The following is an 18,252-nucleotide window of genomic DNA, read 5'->3' as shown; positions in this document are numbered from 1 at the left end:
AGCTGGAATCAAATATTTGTAGAAAATAAATGGAAGATTCTTTTCACATACTTGTTGTTATTGACTTGAGTTGAGTTTCCAACCTTTCGTTTGAGGTATTGCATTTTGTTCAACTCTAAGCAGAATTTATTCTGTGGGCTATTATGAAAATACTATGCATAAAAATGTGTTTTAGTTGGAAACTACTTTGAAGGTTTTTTTGAAGAAAAGAATACACTGCATGAAATGTTGTGGTGGAATATTTGATTGTTACACACCAAATGAAAGCTTATGAAGTGTACTTTCATCATCAAAAAAAAAAAAGTTGATATCATGTTTCTTTATGGAGAGATGGCCTGCAACATACACCTTGATGCCATAAAAAGCAGCGTCTTGAAGTTGGACTAAGCGGTGTTCAAATATTTGTAAAAAATAAATGAAACATTCTTTTTACATACTTTTTCCCCCAAGGTAAAGTAGACATTCCAACCTTTCATTTAGGAATAGCATTTTATCAAGCAGAATTCATTCTGTGGGCTATTATGAAAATACTATGCATAAAAATGTGTTTTATTTTGAAACTACTTTGAAGGTTTTTTTGAAGAAAAGAATACACTGCATGAAATGTTGTGGTGGAATATTTGATTGTTACACACCAAATGAAAGCTTAGGAAGTGTACTTTCATCATCACAAAAAAAAAAGTTGATATCATGTTTCTTTATGGAGAGATGGCCTGCAACATACACCTTGATGCCATAAAAAGCAGCGTCTTGAAGTTGGACTAAGCGGTGTTCAAATATTTGTAAAAAATCAATGAAACATTCTTTTTACATACTTTTTCCCCCAAGGTAAAGTAGACATTCCAACCTTTCATTTAGGTATAGCATTTTATCACACTTGAAGCAGAATTCATTCTGTGACCTTTGTTTACATAAAAGTGTGTTTATCTCGGAAAGTAAAAAAAAACAGCAGAAAACCCTTGAAAGTGCTCTTCCTGCAGAGGCTGTCATTTCATAATGGAAACAAAATTTCTTCTTTGAGAGAAGCAGGAGTGTCCAATGTTTCATTTGAGTCCAGTCCTGTCAATATACCCCTAATAGAAAAAATTATATAGCTGTTTTCAACTGAATGGAAGTGAACCTGGCACAGGCTCCAGACAATTTTACTGAAGCCCTGTGGCACTCAATGTGTTAAGAGATTTTTTTTTTTTTTCAGGCAACCCTATTTGAATTTCAGGCGACCCCACTTTCATCTCGTGGTGAGTACCCAAGACACAACATATACATCAAGCTTTTTGGCACTGTGTTTTTGGTGACTTTGAACAGCTGTACTGTTTCCCCCAAGGTTTGAATAAAGTGAAACTGGAAAGATTATATATATATACATATATATAAGAAGCTTCTTTTACAAAAGTGGAAAAGATTAAGTGTGATTTGGAACACACTGAATATTAAGTTAAGTAATGCATCCTATATAATGATATTAATTAGACTGTTTGCATTGAACCATATAGAGTTAACATTAGCAGGCCCACTCCTATATATTATAGCCGCAGTGGTGACGTAATATTTGTTATTTGTATCACTAAGATTTGTTTTTCTCTTCAAATAGACTGTTGATTATTATTTTGAAAATAAATCATAATAATTTGTGTCTAACTAATGCCACCATTACTAATGCTCACTATACTGGAAAGGGACGGTAAAGGTATTGGTTATGTGTGGGCGATATGGCAGATGGACGAGACTCCCCAAAAGTTGGCATATCCCTTTAAGTGCAGTAATCAAAGGTCAGGGCATATAATATTATGGCAATTCTGTTTCTAGATAATTGAGTAATACGAAATGAACAGCAGTGAATATGAATAAATTACCTCTTTCCACATGTTATCTCTGCTTTTGTTACAGTCTCCACTTCCAGGAAGATCCACAAGCGTGACATGCTCAAGAAGATCAGTCGCAGTATTTGGCACCTTGATGGTCACACACTTGACTAGTGGCCAATACTGTTTTCCTGACTCCTCCTCATCTACCTCCTCATTGGTCCTAGTGTATTTGGCCAGTTTTTTAGACAGCTCCGAGGCCTGCAATATACATTGAATTCAAATAAATACACTGCTTTTATTTATATTTATTCAATGAAAACTAAAACTAAAGATACCAATAGATTATATATATATATATATATATATATATATATATATATATATATATATATATATATATATATCAAGATTCTCCTTTAAAGTCTTTTCAGACCAAAAGCGACTAATCAGTGCGAATAAATCGCATGGCAATTACAAAACATAAATAAATAAACAAACCAATTTATCTCTATGAGACTACCAAATCAGAAAAAAATCATAGAGATCTCATAGAGATAAATGGGTTACTTTAATTTTAATTGCCATGCGATTTATTTGCATGGATTATTTGCTTTTGGTCTGAAAAAACGTTTAGAAGATCAAACATTAAATGGCAGGAATGCTGACTGTGAACATTTAATAAATAATTGTACTTACCAATTCATCTGTTAATATTTTCTTCTTGGAGCTGAGAAATTCTGGAATTTCTCCAAAATACTTCTTGTTCATGAGTTCTTCGGGGGATTTGCAGAGGAGGTTTTTCCAGTGAGGCATAGGAGGATGGTCCTCCTCTATTAGATTGGGGATTTTATATTAAAAAAAAATTATCATTTTTTATTTTTATTTTTATATTTTTCATTTTTCATTTTTCATTTTTTTTAAATAATAAAATATCAATCAAATGTGTTTTTTCTTATGTGCAGACGCTCATTTTTTCATTCATTATATTCTTATATGCTTAAAATGCTTCAACAGCAGTGACCTGAACTGAACTGAACTGAGCTCCATGCAGAGAGTCACTCTGGCCCTGCTCCCAGCGTGGAGTAGGCAGATAAAAAAACATTCGCCCTGTGGGCGTTTATTTATTTGGTAATTTATCTAATGAAAAATATGATTGGTTGAAAAACACTTGCAATTCACAGAGAACACGTGAGAGTGATGTGTTTTCCAACCAATGAGATTGAGCTGGAAGTGAGCACGCCCTTAGCCCGGTGAAACCAGGTGAAATCTAATTGGTTGTTGGTTGGATAGATTGCTGACATTGATTGACATTGTATTGTCCACTGCCGGTCTCTGACGCTGAATGAAGTAGGAAGTGAAATCCAGTGTGATTGACTGCCTGTGATGACCTGACAGGAAGGATTTACGACTTTTACTGAGACAGTAGCAGCATATCATATTTCCCTCTTATTTTTATTTACTTTTTTATCAATCAGTATGTGTTCACAAGCAAGACAGTCGTTGCATTGGATTACCACCCAAAACGAGTTTCGAGTTGCGGAAGACTTGAGCTGCGCCATACTGGGCTTTTTGCAATGTCAGAAAACTGGAATATTTGCAACGTCTCGACTGCAGCGTTTCCACTACAGACAGCATGGATATGCAAGTAAGTCAATTGATTTCAAGTTATCCGAGCCTTCTATTAAATTCGGCGTGGAAATGGTTCACCGAGCAGCGCTATTTTTGTCGTATTGAAGTTTCATCCTGTAATTTTTTATACTAAAACCCGCGACCTTAAATTCACACATTTTTCTTACGGAATTTGGCCTGTAAATCGATGGCTGACAGCGAGCTCAATTTTAAAGCTTGAATGGTGATCTTTATACCATATGAAAGTAGAAGAAATAAGGAATCGATTGGGACAAAGCATGTCAACCTAGGATGTCGGGAAGGGGGGGTAAATAACGCTCCAAAGTTGATGAATTGGAATGTAACTAAACAAGTATGTTGATGCAGCAGCACTGTGCAGGGGAGGACACACTCTCATTCCAGATGCAATAAAGTGTAATTTAACGCTATTTGACAACAGTTTCGGCCATAGACTTTGTCAAGTATCATACAAACAGTGCAAGACAGCCATTATAAAGACAGGTGGGCTGATTGAATGGACAACACCTGTCTTGTGAAAGCACACCTGAGTGTGATTACAATGACATCATAGGATCAGTCATGCAGTAATAGGCTACATTTTCGGTACTGACGCAGATTAATCAAAACATTGATGTCACAGGTAGGCTGTATACCATAATATATCATGAATCTATGTGAATAAATAGATTTATATAAATAGTAATCACAGCCTAATGCATAGAGATAAATCCTGAAACCTTCTCGCAACAGTTCTAGCCTAAGCCAGTGGTTTTCAAAGTGGGGTCCCCAGCAAAAAGGGGGGATAATCTATTTTCACTATAATTCCATGCCATCCATAAGTAACACAATCTAAGATAGTGTAGAAGTGAGTAACTAGGTTAATTATAACCATAACAGCACAAATAATTGACAAAAATCTCGAAATAAATATACAGTATTTACTCTGAGAAATGAAATAATGAGAAAAGGAAAACTGAATAATGACATCACAACAGTCTAATCCTAATGCTAATTTAAAATGAGATTTGGGTGTTTTGGGCAAAAGAGAAAAAAAAAAACGCCCAAAAAATTTTTGGCCGTTTTTTTGGGAGCTACCTCCCCTGTTACCAATTTCACCAGCCGCCACTGATTTCCTGTCTGGTCCATATAGTGCTGAGAGCTTTTCTTCATCACCATCATCATCACTATCTTCATTTTCCTCATTTGCATTGCCCTCACGAAAATATTTTTTTCTCAAGGAACACAATTCATCTTTCCATTCCTAAAAAATAAAATAAAATCTCAATATTGCCACACAACAGCATGTTTGTGTTTACAAATACTTTAGGATCCGCAATATCCTTTCAAATTGCTTCATGTAGCAATAAGCTAATTTTACCTCTTTTGTAATGAACTCAATCTCTGCAATGTAGTGCTTGGAGTTGTTCATCTCCACCTTAATCATGACTGAAGTACATGCAGTCACATCTCCAGAGGGCAAGAGATCCTTCTCTCCAATGATGGCATTTATCAAAGAGCTCTTTCCAGACCCTGTTTTACCAAAGACACCCACCAACTCCTTTTTCACGGTCTCCAAATCTTTGAGTTTATCCCTGTTGAAAAAGAAATACGTTTAACTATGGGGTTAATTGATTGAGGGGGGGAAATACAAGTTATGAAATAGAAAATGTGCAGAAAGAAGGCAACCATCAGTATTTAAAAGGGAGCTTGGGCTCTGTCTGTTTCTCTGTCCCACTGATATAAATTCACTCACACACACAAGGCTATAGTTCAGTGATGATGTCATCAATGATGTCATCAGTGATGATGTCATCAGTGACACCCACACACACACACACACACACACACACACACACACACTCACACACACACACACACACACACACACACACACACACACACACACACACACACACACACACAAGAGTGACTGAGGGAGAGGGAGAGGGAGAGAGAGGGGGAGAGAGACTGAGGGAGAGGGAGAGAGAGGCGAGGCAGAGACTGAGGGAGACGAGAGTGACTGAGGGAGAGGGAGAGGGAGGGAAGAGAGGGGGAGAAAGACTGAGGGAGAGGGAGAGAGAGGCAAGGGAGAGAGAGGGTGAGAGACTGAGGGAGAGAGAGGGGGGGAGAGAGAGAGGGAGACTGATGGAGAGAGAGAGGGAGACATTGCGCGTGCACCAATAGGGCAGGCAAGGCCACGCAACATGCGAGCTGCGGGCAAGGCCGCGCAGCGGCCCACCTGCGTATGCGAGCCGCAGGGCGGGCGAGGCTGTGAGCCTGCGCAGCGAGCGAGTCTAAGAATGGAGCACGTGAGATGCAGGGCCGGTTCCAGAACCAGATGACTAAGGGTGCATCCAAGATAGGAAGGGGTGCAGATGCCCGGCCGAAGGCCGGGCCCACTCGGGTGGCCGGCCGAAGGCCGGCCGCCCGAAAAATTTGACATGTTATTTTACTAAAAATAATGCATTTGACCATCATTTCAAGTAGAATGATACCACCCAAGCAAGAATATTTCAAGTGTTTCAAGTGCTTTACTGAAATATTTGGACCATATAATGATAATACAATTATCTCAACCTTAAAAGGTTACATATAGGTGCCAAAAAGCCATAAAATCACATCAAAGAACAAAGAAAAACAACAACGATAATTCAAGTTTAAACAGTAAGTGTGCAGCTGTAGCATTTATTTAAAAAAAAAAAAAAAAAAAAAAAAATTTTTTTTTTTTTTTTTTTTTACTTTTCAACTGAGCATGCAGACAATTAAAATAAGGGTGCAATGCATGCTTTTGCACCCCCGTAGAACCGGGCCTGGTGAGATGCCTACTCTATGAAAAACCCAGACAAGCATATTTTGAATGCAGCCATTTGTCCAACCGGAAAGGCACTGACAGAGCAGTGTCAAGCTTGACTCAGATCTCCATATTCTGCGTATATGAATGTATGAATACATAATGAATAATGAATCATGTAGTATTATGACACAACAAATCAGTTCAGTTTAGTTATGTTTATAGCCCCTTATCATGCAAGCATCTCTCAAAGGGCTTTACATAGCATCAATGATCATCACAGTATACTACATCATATATCAATACACAACATAGGATACATAGATCATACTACACATTTTACTAGATTACAATACGATATGCAAATTTCAAAACATAATATATGACATATTACTAATTATTTTCATTTGAAAGAAGAAAGTTACTTTGCAATATTACTGTCTGTGTAGAGTACCTCTTTACTTATTACACTACTTTGGCGTTACTTTCACCAAAATAACCGCAAAAGACACTGCCGTCCCGGAACATTCCCGAAAAATAATTTCATCCTTCTGAAGTCAGTGTAAACCATCCAAAATTCTAAATGTTATTCTTTTACTTTGTTAGTGTTATCTATAGTGGTTATTTGCATACAAATGCACAATTTGATTAGGAAATGATTGTGTATGTGCTTTGATTAAAAAAAAAGTCTTGCCATTAGTTTGAACTATTATAAGGTGTTTAGAACTAGTCTAGGAAGTTAAACTGGGCATAATTCCCGCTCTAATACGGTATATATATTTTTTCTGTGAAGTTTCTCACCAAAAAGTAGCTACACTTTACAAGATTACATTTGAACACATCCTAATAACGTTATAATTTACCTTCGCCCAATACTCATTTTTACTGAGTAGATGAATAAAGTAAAGGTAAAGGTAAAGTTCCACTGATTGTCACACTGACAGTGTGAAATTTGTTCTCCGCATTTGACCCATCCCCTGGGGGAGCGGTGAGCAGCAGCGTGCGCCGCGCTCGGGAATCACATGGTGATTTAACCCCCCAATTCCAACCCTTTTGATGCTGAGTGCCAAGCAGGGAGGCAATGGGTCCCATTTTTATAGTCTTTGGTATGACTCGGCCAGGGATCGAACTCACGACCTCCCAGTCTCAGGGCGGACACTCAGACCACAAGGCCACTGAGCTGGATGCATCATAATGTAACTCAATGCAACGTATCGTTGAGCTGACAGCTCAGTTTCAAGTTGTAACTCGCATTACTTGACATAGTAACTGGTATAATATTACCTACATCGTATTGGTAATGCGTTGGTTATATACTACGTTACTGTAAAAGTAATATTAAATTACCTGTACTGCGTTAACTTTTGTAATGTGTTACCCCAACACTGCTTGCAGAATCATCAATGCAGAACTATAAATCCTTTACACCTACAGTATGGCAGCAATTCCACACACAGATGGATATAAAAGTACCAATCTTGAACGGATAACATAATATGAAATTTGTATGGAATACTTACTTCAAAAAAACATTGAGAGCTGTGGGGCCCTGCTTATCGATTTTGGCATGGACAAGTTGCTTATCGATTTTGGCATGGACAAGTTCCATGATTTCCTTCATCTCTTCCTGTATTTTCTCTTCTTCTGCAAGAGTAAAAGTAAAGGACTATTCAGCTTGAATCAGTGGACTGTAATGTAGTCAATACAATATGAACAGTTATTTGCTATACCACTCGTTCTCAACGTGGGTTTCCTTGGGTCCTTGAGGAGGTTCCAGGGGTCCCCAGCAAATTGATGAATTGTTAAACTTGACCATTATATCATTTAGAAGAGGTTACCAGTTACAGAATGTAGACAAATGACTGTTTTGATCATAGTTCCACTATCTATTTGCCTACAACACAAATAGTCATAGAATTCTGGACAAGATCTTATCCAACAATAAAAATAAATCTCATATTTGGGTCTGCGATCCAAATGGGGCCCTAATGTGTACTAACTTAAAGGATGGGTTTACCGATGGGGAATATGAATATATATTAATTCTTAAAAAATCTTAAATTTCGAATCCGTTGAAATTTTTGAAATTGCTTGTTCACAGCCAGAGAAAAAAAAAATGAAAAGAAAAAAAAAAAAAAAGAAAAAAAAAAAAATTGGGCCAGGTGACGCGTTTCGCGTCGAAACGCGTCACCTGGCCCATTTTTTTTTTTTTTTTTTTTTTTTTTTTTTTTCTTTTCATTTTTTTTTTCTCTGGCTGTGAACAAGCAATTTCAAAAATTTCAACGGATTCGAAATTTAAGATTTTTTAAGAATTAATATATATTCATATTCCCCATCGGTAAACCCATCCTTTAAGGCGGGGTCCTTGATATGAAAAGGGTTGAGAATCACTGTATACAATGAACATTTAATTCCATAAATGTTATATAACATTGTGTAGGATATTGTTGTAAGATGTCCTTACAAATGCCATTTTTGGAAAAACAATACCTGATATACCTGATATAGGGAGACGTGGTCGTTTAGGTATTCCTTCCGGTTTGGACTTTCTCTTTCTCTTTTCCTTTCCTTTCCTTTCACTGTCTGTCAACAACAAAGATTTGGTTTGTATATGTCTTAGTATTAATTTGTCCTTTGATCAAAACTAAATGTTTTGACAGTCATTGACCGAAATTCTTCAACGTGCAGCTCACCTTGGTGAGGACTGAAGTTACTGGTGGAGGACCCCATCTGAAGATGAATACATTACATTACATTACATTACGTCATTTTATCCAAAGCGACTTACATTAACACATTTTTGTCAGCAATAGAGCAATCAACTATGCAACACAGTCTATGACAACTACAACCTCTGAAGGAACAGTGGTACAAGTTTAGTTTAGGTTAGTTTTTTTTTTTTTAGAAAGAGAGAGAAAGAAGTTAGATCAAGAAGGGCCCAGGTGGAGCCTGAACAATGAATATGAACAGTACAGCTCAATAAGTTATCAACAATATTGTTTCAACTTGACAACATAAACATTCTAAATTGGCCCTAAGCTTACTTCCTGTTGCAGTGTTTGCCAATACAATAGCTGGTTTGCAATCACGTGATTTCGATGATGCGCTGGAGGGCAGCCCTCCACAGCTATATGGAGAGTGGAGGAAAGCGAGTATGCAAGAGGGTTGGATGCTACGGCATTCTACGTGCGATCGGGCTGAAACTTTCAGGAAGTGTAAAGAGCACCCGTGCGGGTGACCTGATGGAGCCGGATTTTTTTAAGTAGGTAACTGCCCTAAGTACCTAATGATGTGATGTCACCCGAGCAATGATGTAATCAGTGATGATGTCATCAGTGATGTCATACTTCCTGGTTGAGCAGAGTGGGTGGGTCTAACTCCCGGTGGGGGGTCCAACTCCCAACTAACCTCCCTTCTTCCTCACTGGTAGATTTGGTGATTTGTTCTAAGAGGAAGTCATCACTGACCTGTGTGTCTGAGAGAAAGGGCTTAATATCACGTCTAACATGACTGTTTCTTTCATTTAACCCTTGGTAGAGGGTGTGAAGGAAAGTGCCCTGAACAAGCTTTTTGTCATAGTTGAAACATGCACCAGGTTGTTGTGACTCAAAGAGAACTCGCTGCTTTAAACCCATAACTCTATACAAAAACTGTTGTGGGCTCTCTCTGTCTTGCTGTCTAGCGTTGCTTAACTCTTGGAAGAGCTTGGTTGATGTCCCTAATATGGGAGCGGAGAAACCTCTTTAAACCATCAACGGTAAGATCGTCTTTACTGGTTAACATGTCCCTGAAAGTACCAGGTTTGGTTATCTTTTACTGTTCTCATGACCTCGGACCCACTGAACCCCCTTGGAAACCTTCATCAATCTGTTTGCACAGGCTACTTATGACATGTCAGAACCATCATCAGAGATTTGTCCCCCATGCAACCTGAACTCCCTACGTGGTAATAGAGCTGCTACATCAGTCAACCTTACAACCTGGTCAGTGGAGGATGAGCTCTTCCTTCCCAGAGGGGCACCACCAGTGCCTGTGGAGCTGGACTTGGCTGGCATCGATGTGGTGAGATCCCTGGCTGGTGCGTATGTGTCTCTGCCCTCCATGGATGGGTGCGTGGTACTGTCTCTGGGCGTGGTATCTGCTATTGGTGGTTTGTCCCCAAGGGGGGTTGGAGAGGTGTGTTCTGGTCCAGTGTTGTCTTTTGCAGTAGCTACGGTGTTTGTGTCTCGTGGCAGATTATTCAGCAGATATTCGAGATCTTCCAGAGCTCTCAACTTCTCACTCATAATATATTTAACAATTAGTTCATAGAGTTCTGGTTCACTTAGTTTTTCAACATTCTGTCGGACATCTCCTATCGACCTTGCGACAACCTGCAACTGGCTGATACTCAAAACGTCTTTAAAAAGTTGTTTTTGGATCTTCAAGGCCAGCGTCAGTCGTGGAGAAGCCATGATGACGTAACACCTGTTGTTGTTGCTCTCTGGATGACGCACAACACAGCAGCCTTCCCTGAAGCTTCAAGCGCAGACTGCTGACTGTGGATGAATAAGGAGAGAGAGACAAAGAGGATGAACATATTCCCCAAGCCAGTAGTGCCATTTTATTTCTGTTATTCACTATTACTTATTCACTTTTACTTTAAAAAATAATAGAAAAATACATCTTTCCATATTGGTCTATAGACTTCATTATATAGGCTACACCGATGCATACTATATTCATCAAACAAGTAGATTATGTGCCAAATAAAATATAAACAAGTGGAAAATAATAATTGGATTTGCTCATTACTGAAACATATGCTAGTGATATCAAAATACCAAATTATCAACCAAAACAAAAAAATCTGCCATTACTGTATGAAAACTGTTGCCCTAATATTATCTGTAATCTAATATTATCTATTAATTAATTATAAATTATTTAATATGATCTATTATTTATTATCTATTCACTCTTTTGACAAGGTGCACAATATGGCTGCGGCACTGAACAAGAATATATAAGTTAATCTAGAGGTAGTAAAACTCATTTATAAACACTGATAAACTGCTAATACATTTTTTAACATGACACATACATGTAACTGGTTCGTTAAACTATTGTATTGAATATTGTATTTATCCCAATGCTCCACGTTAACGTAGTTGGCTCATGCCTCAGACAGCCTGTTGTCCTAGAAGTTAACCCACTCGCTTAGCACCAGAACACACTGGAGTTGGGGGCGAAACACGCCAGGATTGGCCAACGCCAACACCAGTGCCCAGAACTGTCAAATCAAATCATCGACAGAGACGCTCTGGACCGCCTCCCAGTATTTTCAGTGTATCAACGTGGCTATATTATAAATATAGCCACGTTAGAAGCAACTAACCAACGCTGATGTATTGAAGTATGATGACATATCTTCATCGCTTTCATAGTCAGACATGTCTAGTATGTTTTAGTAGCCTGTTTACAGAGCGCGCTGTGTCTGAGACACCCGTACACAGTGTTAGTGACCGTCGCAGATGCAGTGCTGAGCCAGAAAGTAGTGCCAATAAATAGCGCAGTCTGATCAAGACTGCGGTTTTATTGTTGAAATGAGATGTCATAACACATGCATGCTTTCTTTAGGAGTAAAACTTGATAACTCTGTGACCCTAGAATGTCCGTCGGGACTCGTTTTTCTCCACTGAGATCAAGCTAGAGCTCCGCCCACGGGACTCATGGATCAGCAAGTCAGCTCCCCATACACTCTACAACTTTATGTCCAATAATCCGCACTATCCCTTTAAACTCAGAACCTTATTTTTTAATAAATAATGATTGATGGGGAGGAACATTTCTTAGAAATGGGGGAACATAGGGCTGTGGGAACATAGTCCCTAATTTTGATAAGGAGACAATTTCTTAGAAATGGGGGAACATAGGGCTGTGGGAACATAGGGATGACCCCAATTCATCTGTACAGACGAGTTGCAACATCCACTGTGAAAATGAAAGCAAAGAGTAAAAGTGCTCACTCGTTTATGAAGTGAACAGTCTCGCCCCCTCCTTCTGACTTCCTCTCAAGCTGGTCACGTGACCAGGCAGCATGGTAAGAATGCAGTTTTTGACAGTCAGCTCTCATTGAGATCAAAGCTTCTGTGTTAGCCGACTGTGCGTGCAAAAGTGAACATTTGCAGCCGCGGTGTTCAAGACGGGCAGTTTGTGGTTTAGACAAAGTTTCCTGTTTGAAAACCTGTTACAGCTGCCTGCTCTCATGCAAATTGTTTCACCAGAGAGGATTAAGGAGAAGGCAGAGAAATACTTCATCATCACTTCATCAATCAATCAATCAATCTTTACCCACAGGGCCCTTGAAAAAGTCGTAGGCCCGGGGCCCTTGGCTACTTTAATCCAGCCTTGTGGACTACCCGGTTCGGGCAAAACTAAAAAGTATATACCGTAGCCCCTTTCGGAACTGCTAAGCTAACGCAGTCCCTTATTAGTATACCGCCAATGTAGCGTCCACAGGTCGCTCCGTCTGCTAAATCTTTCAAACTACTCGATAAAGTTTCGCAAATGAAATTTCAAATGTACTTACGGAGCGAAAAGGGTTGTGTGAACCTCGGCGCATGATGTTGAAACAATAGCGCCACTAATAAACATGTTTAATCCCTCACTGAAACCCGGGTGTCATTTCCTCAAAATGAATCAGCGACAAACACTCGTCTTCTTCTGCGCTGCTGTCATGGGTGGTGCGCGTAGCAACCATAGCGCTCGCTATCACTTCCGGCCCCAGCAGCACCAATAATCGATATCTGATTTTTTTTACTCAATAATATCGGTATCAGCATCGGCCTCAAAAATCCAGTATCGGTCAGGCTCTATACTGCAAACCTATCACAAACACACGGGGCGAAATAGTCCCTTGAGCGCCCCATGTGGACAAATAAGATGACCTGTTTTGAGTTTCAGTTCTGGTGCTTAGGGTTAGAACCATGGTGATGGGAATTAGAGGCCATGAAGCAGAGGTGGCTCTGGAATGTGACAAGTGACAGTCATCATGATACTTTTGTCTGATTGTTACGTAATGGGGTGGTTGGAGGTGAAAGCAATTGTTTCATGGGGAGGGGGGGGGGGGGCTTGTTTGACAGGAAAGAAAAAATGTCTGAGAGGAACGAAGAGAAAAGAAAAACAAAAAACTTGTTTGACAGGAAAGAAAAGAACCACACGCAAAATGCACACACACACGCACGCGCGCACACACACACACACACACACACACACACACACACACACACACACACACACACACACACACACACACACACACACACACACACACACACACACACACACACACACACACCTGCACACACCCTGCCAGAAGGTCAGTGTGAGATGAAATGTAGAGATCTATATGGAGAAGACTGAAGAAATCTTTGATACGAACTGAATAAACATTAAAAGAGTCACAATGTGATGATGTATCATGTATCATGTTTTCAAACATATCAAAGTTATCTGCAAGCAAGGGGGAACATTCTACTCCCCTTTCTCCCATAAACACTTCCTAAGCAGATTCCTCCAGGTCTCTCCAATTAAGAATGGTGTGAAATATATATCAAAAGAATCGTAACCTATATGTTATTCATATAAGTGTGTTTATCACCACAATGGTTAAAGTCTAGTTTATTGTTATATTTTCTGGTCCTAATGTGGTATTCCATATAGTTTTCGCCATACCAATCAAATTTTCCTACGCAACACACAACAATATCGTATGTATGTAACATCAACTATAGCGAGCGCGTCACCCAGGTCAAAAAAAATCCTTGGGGGAACATACGGCTGTGGGAACATAGTCCCTAATTTTAAGAGGGAGACAATTTGTTAGAAATGGGGGAACATAGGGCTGTGGGAACATAGGGATGACCCCAATTCATCTGTACAGACGAGATGCAACATCCACTGTGAAAATGAAAGCAAAGCCCAGAGTAAAAGTGCTCACTCGTTTATGAAGTGAACAGTCTCGCCCCCTCCTTCTGACTTCCTCTCAAGCTGGTCACGTGACCAGGCAGCATGGTTTAAAGGATGCAGTTTTTGACAGTCAGCTCTCATTGAGATCAAAGCGTCCTGTGTTAGCCGACTGTGCGTGCAAAGGTGAACATTTGCAGCCGTTGTGTTCAAGACGGGCAGTTTGTGGTTTAGACAAAGTTTCCTGTTTGAAAACCTGTTACAGCTGCCTGCTCTCATGCAAATTGTTTCACCAGAGAGGATTAAGGAGAAGGCAGAGAAATACTTCATCGTCACTTCATCAATCAATCTTCACCCACAGGGCCCTTGAAAAAGTCGTAGCCCCGGGGCCCATGGCTACTTTAATCCAGCCTTGTGGACTACCCGGTTCGGGCAAAACTAAAAAGTATAGTGATGCCCTGGGACTTGGCTAATTGTTAGGATGTGTCCACTCACTGTTTAAGCAGGTGTGTGAAATTAAGACAGTGTTAATAGTCTAAGGCAGGTGGTGCTAGCCTCATACCATTTTGTTTTTATTAAATCCATTAACACCATCAGTCCATCTTTTTTGGCAGTGATGACAAGTGTCACAATTCTCTTTGCCTAATGTGCCTTATAAGTTATGTGTGTGGAGAAATACAAATTTTGTACAACTTTGTACTTCTGCTTCATCTGTACAGTTAACGTTTTCATGAATAGTATAGATATAAATAGCATGTAGACTGTCAACTAGTTTTCACTTTACGTGGGTAGTCCAAATGAAAATCTACAGATGTTTAGTGGTTATGAAAGAATCAAGTTCCATATCTACTTATTCACCTTATGTAGAAGAGACCGTATGGCTTGAGAGAACATGAAGTGTAAATACAATCGGAAGTTCCGATTGTATTTACACTTCCTATGACTCATAAAGTGAGTCAAACTAGGTTTGAGGTTTCATCAATAACAGCAATATTAGCATTTATCAATAACATTAAGCAAATAGAAAGCAATTGTGGATTATGAAATTACAATTAACTAGTCCACACCTAAATACATCAAATTAAACAAATAAGAACCACAGAGAATAAATCAACCTGACAAAGGTCATGAATCTAAACCTGCATGAAATAACAGCAGTAGTAAACTTACAGTCTCATGGACGCACAAATCTTTCAGTCCACAATGAGTCCAGGATAAAAGAACAGAAAATAAATGAATATTCTGCTAACAGAGATACAGTGTTGATGGAGAGAAATGCCTAACCTGACGCTGCCAGATGGACGGTATAGCTCCACATAGGTTTCACTAAACCAGTCGATCTGGGAATGAAGGAATGAAGTAACCAGACCCACTGACGGAGGCGGGCACTTTTTCCAAGCTACTTGGCAGGTGATTGGATGACCCATCTGTCTATCACCGCTGGTGGGTGTTAACTTCAACCAATCAGATCGCCGAAGGTGCCTGTCTGCCTGATCTCCATGGTATTCATTGATTGAGTCCTCACGGTCGTTAAGTCACCTTCGAAGCATTTAGTTAGATTATAACAAACTAGTTGTGTGGCTTAGCCTTCCCAAATGTTGAGGGTCGTTTTTTTGAATTTAATACATAGAATTGGGAACGTTACATTCAATTTCATTCAGACTGCCTGTCACTTCCGCGGCGGCAGCCATGTTGACGAGTGAAAAGAACTACAAAGACCATGTACCCACTACTTGCCCAGACGAGCCTGAGCCCGCCTACGGCTGCCGCTGATTCGTCAGGCCGGCATGGCTCGACCAATCATCTTAACTGCCTGTGCGGGTCCAGACCGTCACGGAGAACCAAATGAAATGTGAGTTCACGTGACGGGCGGTTTACCAGGCTAAGAAATGCCAGCCACACACTGACTGCAACAGAGCAGAACAGAAACTAACTGTGGAGTGTCCTTCTCTGATTGGCTGAGGCCTTCATTGGCATTTCCCAAGAAATGAAACCTAAGCACCAGAACTGAAACTCAAAACAGGTCATCTTATTTGTCCACATGGGGGCTCAAGGGACTATTTCGGCCCTAATGTTGACCTTTTGAACAAGATATAGATGCTGGTGTCATCCTGGCAGATTTCAACCACTCTCAATGATAATTACTTTTGTCTGGTAATTATCTGTGCAGTGAAATTCATTTTCTTAGCCTATGGGTCATAAGCAAACTTGGTTGGAGGGTTTTTGAAATGGAACAACCCAAAATGAAGTGAAATACAAACCACAAATTCAGAAAGGTGGTCTTCAGTTAAAGATTTCAGTGCAGGTAACCCAAATATACGTCACTTCACCATTCTTCTAAGACCCCCCCCCCCCCATCCCTGTCACCCCTGTCACACACACAGATCCCCTGGGCCCGGACCAGACCGCTGCAGGTGCTGCAGAGAGGCAACACACACACGCACACACACACACACACACACACACACACACACACACACTCACACTCACACTCACACTCACACTCACACTCACACTCACACACTCACACTCACACTCACACACACACAGGTGGCATATTTAGCTTAGGGTCTAGTTGTTTGAATATTTAACAAGGAACAAGGAACAAGGAACAAGGAACAAGGAACAAGGAACAAGGAACAAGCCTGTGGCGGGAAGAGCAGCTGGGCAGGGGAGCGGATGTCACCCCTGTCACACACACAGATCCCCTGGGCCCGGACCAGACCGCTGCAGGTGCTGCAGAGAGGCAACACACACACACACACACACACACACACACACACACACACACACACACACACACACACGCACTCACTCACTCACTCACTCACACTCTCTCTCTCACACACACACACACACACACACACACACACACACACACACACACACACACACACACACACACACACACACACACACACACAACCTCTGCTGTAGAGCAACACCACTTCCGGGAACCCGCACCCTGTGTAAGTAGGGTTCCCAGAGTAAAACCTGGCCATTTCGACCACTGCTTATGGATGAGCATCATCTGCTGCAAAGGTAAATTTCGCTGCATATTACAAATATTTTGATATTTTCTAAATTACTGACCAAAAGTAAAGTATTGTGATGACGTGATTCTACTGTCAGTGACGCTGTATTTGGTTACCGGTTGAGAAACCATTTAGCTGTAGGCTGCCTGAACCTATTTGTTTTTGATTATTTGTTAAAAAGTCACTGAAGACAAGTTTTGTGTCAAAATGTCTGTTGTCTTCATATTATTGAGCATCAAACGTGTTATTGCATTCAGACTGATCCCTCTGTTTACAGAAGACAGAACAATAAACCCTGCGGTGTACATGACAATACTGAACTTCTCTCTGCCTCTCTTTAAATCCACAGCACAACACCACAGGACCATTACATTGCCCACCCTGACCCTCATCCAAGTTAGGGAGGCAGCACATGGATTCCATCATGTGTCAGCCTGGCCTATCTGCAAACTAGAGCCGACCGATATATCAGTCCACCGATATTATCGTCCGATATTATAAAAAATACAAAATAAAAACATTTCGGCCGAAATGTTGGCCGATATTGCAGATATTTCTTTGATTTTGTATTTTTTAAGTTATAGAAAGAATGTTGTGTATATTTGATCTTTTTTCTTAACTCAAGTTATATTTTAATTTGTTGCATTTGTGTTTTTGTATTTCTAGTTATTTATAATTATTAAATTCCCAGTGAAGTTTACTGTTAAATTGCATTGATGTCATTTTGGACAATAAAGTTTATTGATAAGCTGTAAAATATCCTGCCTATACATTACAAGTCAAGTGTTTGATATTCGAGGGATCATTGCAACCAAATTGTGTAATATAATGTGAATATAATATAAGAATATTGGCCAATAATCGAGATCTGATTTTTTTTACTCCATAATATCGGTATCAGCATCGGCCTCAAAAATCCAGTATCGGTCAGGCTCTATACTGCAAACCTATCACAAACACACAGGGCCGAAATAGTCCCTTGAGCGCCCCATGTGGACAAATAAGATGACCTGTTTTGAGTTTCAGTTCTGGTGCTTAGGGTTAG

At 40.0% G+C, this 18,252-nt stretch overlaps 1 protein-coding gene across 4 annotated transcripts in view; it reads right to left on the bottom strand.

Annotated features, from left to right (window-relative positions):
• Positions 1 to 18,252, bottom strand: part of LOC310787970 (nuclear GTPase SLIP-GC-like) — a 52,110-nt gene that overhangs the window by 27,405 nt on the left and 6,453 nt on the right. For 2 of the 4 annotated variants that reach the window (XM_083649424.1, XM_083649422.1), the window contains exons 1-9: positions 15,343 to 15,483; positions 10,206 to 10,763; positions 8,919 to 8,955; positions 8,725 to 8,808; positions 7,746 to 7,869; positions 4,813 to 5,026; positions 4,542 to 4,695; positions 2,502 to 2,635; positions 1,854 to 2,063 (exon numbers count right to left, since the gene is read on the bottom strand). In XM_083649424.1, coding sequence (XP_083505550.1) covers positions 1,854 to 2,063; positions 2,502 to 2,635; positions 4,542 to 4,695; positions 4,813 to 5,026; positions 7,746 to 7,869; positions 8,725 to 8,808; positions 8,919 to 8,955; positions 10,206 to 10,679 — 1,431 coding nt within the window. In that variant the 5' untranslated portion in view covers positions 10,680 to 10,763; positions 15,343 to 15,483. Of the gene's footprint in view, positions 1 to 1,853; positions 2,064 to 2,501; positions 2,636 to 4,541; positions 4,696 to 4,812; positions 5,027 to 7,745; positions 7,870 to 8,724; positions 8,809 to 8,918; positions 8,956 to 10,205; positions 10,764 to 15,342; positions 15,484 to 18,252 lie in introns of those variants that run through there. The other 2 variants (XM_083649423.1, XM_083649425.1) reach the window with 2 other exon arrangements.

This window comes from Poromitra crassiceps, assembly GCF_964638095.1.
Source record: "Poromitra crassiceps genome assembly, chromosome: 13".
NCBI lineage: Eukaryota > Metazoa > Chordata > Actinopteri > Beryciformes > Melamphaidae > Poromitra > Poromitra crassiceps.
This window is presented reverse-complemented; position numbering and strand designations above follow the sequence as displayed.